Genomic DNA, 4,868 nt, shown 5'->3' on the forward strand with positions numbered 1-4,868 from the left:
CACGGTAGCTCCCTGCACCTGCCTGCTCGCACTGTCCCCGCAAGCCGGGGCTCAGCAGCATCTCTGCTGGCATCTGGGCAGCTCAAACCATCGCTGCTCCTTTCCGCCCCTCCTCTCTCGCAGGAGACCCAGGTAGGGCACCTGGTGGAGGCCGGGTTCAAGAAGGAGAACATCAGCACGACGGTGATGGACCTGGTCCCCCCCAAGGACTGCAGGTACTACTCCTTCCACAAGATGATCACACCCACCATCATTAAGCACTGAGGGTGCCGGCAGCCTGGCACCGTCCCTCAGGGCTGCCCCAGAGCCGCAGGAAGCCAGCACTAAGGAGGAGAGGCTGATGATGTGCACTGCCAGGAGGAGAAAAGCTCTTATCTCCTTTGATGCTAATGAGAGAAGATTCAAGCTGATTTATCTGGAGGCAGGAGATGGCTGGAGGCTTGGGGGGGAAGTCCTGGGTCTCCAGGGACCTCCTGGACAAAAGGACTTGGGACTCCCTGCCCCACCACGGAGCCCGAGGCAGCCCCCTGCCCTGGAGGGGTCTTCTGGGCTCCCGGGGGAAGGTCCCACCCTGCCTCTGTTTGCCCTGTCTCCAAATACCTCAATTAAGCTGCAAATCAAGAGCTCAGAGCCTTTAGCCAAAGGGGTTCAAGGACGGAGATGTTTCCTCTAAAAACTGGATCATTTTTAGAAATCATGGGGTGGCTTTCCACACATGAGCCAAATAATCTAAACGAGGCGGGAGAAATGGGGAAGACGGGGCAGTTGGAGCCATTTCGGCCGCTCCTGGAGCAACTCCCCGGTGAAGTTTCCTGATACTTTTGGCTAAAGCCCGCTGCAGCAAGTTCTGATCCTGACAACCTCCTTGCAGTTCAATGGCGCATAAATGACGCAATGAAATACACAATGGCTGTTTCAGAGCAATTTATTTGTCTTTCAAAAGCGCGTGTGTAATTCTGCAGTAACTGTTCCTCGTCCCAGGCTGCCGGGAGACCACCACACCGGGCTCCTGGGACGCAACCAGTACCGAAGCCCGCCATGGGCAGCTTTATCCCTACTGAGTGCTGCAGCATTCATTTTTATTAGTCATATTCTGATTTTAAGCATTAATATTTCACTTACATTATAGAAATATAATTAACTTCTGGCTGCTGTGCACACACATCAAAAGGATTTATTAGATCCTTTGTAGGAATTACAAAAAAAAAGCAGGTGGTGAGTAAGAGACGAGCTCAGGGAGACCTCGGGGTCTCCTAACAAAGAGAACCTCCTAACAAAGCCGAAGAGCAAGTCCCAGGTCTCTGGTGAGGCATTTATGTCACGATAGGTAACTTCAAACATTCTCCTTCCCTCACAGGCTATCCAGACCAGAAAACAACACACTGTTATCAAATTCAACCCCTGCTTTTCAATTCAGTTTTTAAACGAGTTAAAACACTGTAGATAAGAGGGATATATTAAAGACAGAAGAGCATCTTAACCAGGTAGAGTTTTATTGGAAGGCTTGTGAGAATACAGATTTATTGTGCGTACGAATGCAAGCAGGTGCCCCAAGTGGGCAGGTCATAAATACGAGGCTATTTCCTGTACCAAATCTGAATCTTCTTCTCCCGTTTGATTTTCTTCTGAAGCTGCAGGATTCCATACAGCAAAGCTTCAGCAGTAGGTGGGCAACCTGAGAGAGAGAAAAAGGAAGCCCACGGGGCTGCCAGCTGCACTGAAATGTAGCCAGAAGGAGAACCGACACGCCACGGGCTTTACCCCAAAGCAGGCTGGATTTCCCTCTGGCTTTGTGTCTGTCACAGGCTGCAGAGTTCATAAAAGCAAGAGGGCTTCTTTAGTTTAAAGAAACTAAAGTGACAGTGTTTTTTGAAAAGGTCTTTATAAAACATAGAAATGCTTTGCTTTTAAGCAAGGTGGTATCTCACAGAGAGCATGTCGTTGACTAAACTACAGCCTGCACTTTACACAAGAGTTACTGGTGAGTAAAAGCACCAGAAGAACTCCACTCACTTACTGGAAACCCCAGGCAGATCTTACTGAAGCGTCTGCAACTTTAGCAACACAGTTCGAAACAGAAAGATCTTTAAAAACTACACCAAGCGCCGTCCAAACGTACAAAATTCACTTCGCTCCCGTCCTGCTCTGAGTTAGCGCCGTGGCACGCAGAGGTTGTCTTTCCTACCTGGCACGTAGATGTCCACCGGCACAATGCGGTCGCAGCCCCTCACCACGGAGTAGGAGTAGTGGTAGTAACCCCCGCCGTTGGCACAGCTGCAAGAGACGGGCGGGTTTCAGCGCGTTGTTAAATGCGGCTCAGAAGCCCACGGGAAGAATGAGCAGGAGGCAAAGGAGAAGGTGAAGCCGGCATCCGAGTGCTGTGGGGCAAGGAGCCACCTGACAGATTTTAAGGGATGGAGTGGATGCCAAGGTTTACGCCGTGGCCGTTCGGCCTCTTCACAAGACCCAGCTGGAAGGCAGAGGCTACACTCGCAGGCTGTTGTATTTCAAGCTGAATCAAACCAAACCGAACCGTTTTTGTAACCCTTACAAAGCAGATATTCAGGGGGTCCTTCCTCTCTACTGCAAAACCTTTTTTATTTTGCCATATCTGCACAGAGCGTTTCTAGAACCTGTTCCGTCCCCTCCAGGCCCTGGTGAAACAGCCGCCCTTGGCCCCAGCAGCTCCAGGAGACGAACAAGGTGTCAGTTCCACCACACCAGAGCTCCACGGAGCTCAGATTTCAAGCTGCACAGCAGAAACATTTTGAAAGCTTTTGTCTAAATGTAAATTTTGTCTAAATGTAAAATGTAGACTCTGGACGTATAAAGTCCCCAGACTCTGACAGCTGCAAAAACCCCAGAGTCTTTCACTGGGAAGACTTTGCAGTTGACAGCGACTTGACAGACATCATTCTCCTCGCCCTAATCAAAGAGTCTTTATGTTTCACTTGTAACAAGGCCTCTTTATATAATTTAAGGGGTTGGAAATACAAATGAGAAATGGTTCCCCTCCTTTCATCTCCCCACTCAAGCGGAGATACCAGACGTCTCCCATGCAGTAGAAGGCAATAAGGATGTCCCGGCACTTACCTCCCCATGGAGACCACATAGCGAGGCTCCGGCATCTGGTCGTACACCTGCAGAACACAGACATTTCAGACTGCTTTCCATTCGCAGCCGTGCAAGAGGCACCCACCGCAGTCTGTACCTTTCGAAGAGCCGGAGCCATTTTGTTCGTCAGGGTGCCGGCCACAATCATGACATCAGCTTGCCGGGGACTAGCTCGAAACACCACCCCGAAGCGGTCCATGTCGTAGCGAGGAGCCGCCATGTGCATCATCTCCACGGCGCAGCACGCCAGGCCAAACGTCATGGGCCATAAGGAGCTCTGCAGCAGAGGGGAGGCGGGTTGTGGGTAAGAACGCTGAAAGCAGGCGCTGGGCGCGTGACTCAAAGAACAAGAGTTGATCAGACAGAAAACGAAACGGAACAAGAGAAGTTTCAAGGTCTGTTTTTAGTCAGAGCATCATAAACGAAAACGGGGTTTGCCATCACGCAGGAGAGCAAAACCCAGAGCTCCAGGGAAATAAACGCATAGAGATTTGTGCATTTGCAGCCTCAGAGATGCTGAACGTGCTCAAAGCCGTAGGCGCTCCCCTTTACATCTCACACTGCTAATGCAGCCACCTCAGAAGCCCCACACGAGGGCAGCGGTGACTGGAGCAGGCAAAACTCAGCTAAGCCAGAGCCAGGGATTCAGGGCAGCACCACTTGTGCAGCCTTCTCCACGGCACTGAGCAGCGGCTCATTACAAGGACTATGTAAAACCAGAAAGTGCCTTTTGCTCGTTACCGAAGGACAGCTCTGTTAGACAGGCAGCCTGCGCTGCTTTGCACCACCCTCACGTTAAGCGTCTCTCTCCCACTCTGACACAGTACCCCAAATGTCAACCTCTGGCCAAGAAACTTGGCTATTTCCCTGTGGAGAATTTGGAACCTATTTTTATCTGGAGGAGGAGATGGCTGAAATCCGTTTCCCACCAGCACCTCAAACCATCTGATACCATTTCTCCCTAGTGAGCGCAACAGCTTCAGTGACTCACCCTTCGCGCCCAGTTGATCAGGTCATCGAGTTTGGTGACAATATATTCGCCCTTGCTAGTGGGGACGTAGGATTTTTTCTGGACAACAGCTGAGCTCTTTTGCTGGACTTGGACAGAGCTGAAGACAAACGGCGCAGTAGTATCAGTCTCCAATTATTTTGCGTAACTGCAGAATACAATCATTAGCCTCGAGGAGCTGTGATCCCATAAAGAATCCATGGTAAATTGCTTATGGACAATCTCACACCCTCTGCTAACCGCTGGAGACTGTGTTTTATAACAGGGTTTTTTTCCCTCCTCTGTGGGGAGATATGTGGAGTTTGTTGCTCAGGTAGAGCCCCTCGCTGTACCCAAATTCCGGAGGGTGCCTGGCGGACTCATCGCCAGGGCTCACAGACTGACAGCAGCCTGCCAGTTAATCCTGGCTTTTAAGAAGTGAAATGAGGAAAAGATTGTCCTGTGTATGCGTTACCTGTCAGCACGGTCAGTCAGCCGCCGGCGTCTGATGGAGCAGCTGGGTGTGAACAGATGTCACAGCACCGGGCCTGGGAAAAAGAAAAGCCATCGCACCTCCGTGTGACATGGCCGCACAGCCCCCTGCTGCCCACGCTGCCCGCCCCGGCCCCGCAGGAGCACACACCGCTGCTCTCCCCGCGGGGAGCAGAGCGGCCCCGGAAAGAGACAAAGCAAGCGCTCTGATCAAACCCAGCCGGAGAAGAGAAGCCCACTGAACACCCAACCCTCCCACCCACCCCGACCCCCC

The 4,868-nt window shown here is 51.5% G+C and overlaps 2 protein-coding genes across 2 annotated transcripts in view; one reads left to right on the forward strand and one right to left on the reverse strand.

The window, feature by feature from the left end:
- The window catches only part of GAMT (guanidinoacetate N-methyltransferase), a gene marked incomplete at its 5' end in the record, with an annotated part of 597 nt that extends 333 nt beyond the window's left edge, over positions 1 to 264 (forward strand). The window contains one exon of the mRNA XM_009584201.1: positions 124 to 264. Within this exon, the coding sequence (XP_009582496.1) occupies positions 124 to 264 (141 nt within the window). The remainder of the gene's footprint in view (positions 1 to 123) is intronic.
- Positions 265 to 1,478: 1,214 nt separating this feature from the next.
- NDUFS7 (NADH dehydrogenase (ubiquinone) Fe-S protein 7, 20kDa (NADH-coenzyme Q reductase)) lies at positions 1,479 to 4,670 on the reverse strand. The gene is given in 7 exon segments (XM_009584202.1): positions 1,479 to 1,675; positions 2,186 to 2,274; positions 3,094 to 3,140; positions 3,212 to 3,391; positions 4,106 to 4,223; positions 4,578 to 4,591; positions 4,593 to 4,670. Coding segments are annotated over 7 exon segments (624 nt in total). The 3' UTR covers positions 1,479 to 1,577.
- Between the last annotated feature and the right edge of the window lie 198 nt (positions 4,671 to 4,868).

Source organism: Fulmarus glacialis, unplaced genomic scaffold (genome assembly GCF_000690835.1).
Source record: "Fulmarus glacialis isolate BGI_N327 unplaced genomic scaffold, ASM69083v1 scaffold19928, whole genome shotgun sequence".
Classification (NCBI taxonomy): domain Eukaryota; kingdom Metazoa; phylum Chordata; class Aves; order Procellariiformes; family Procellariidae; genus Fulmarus; species Fulmarus glacialis.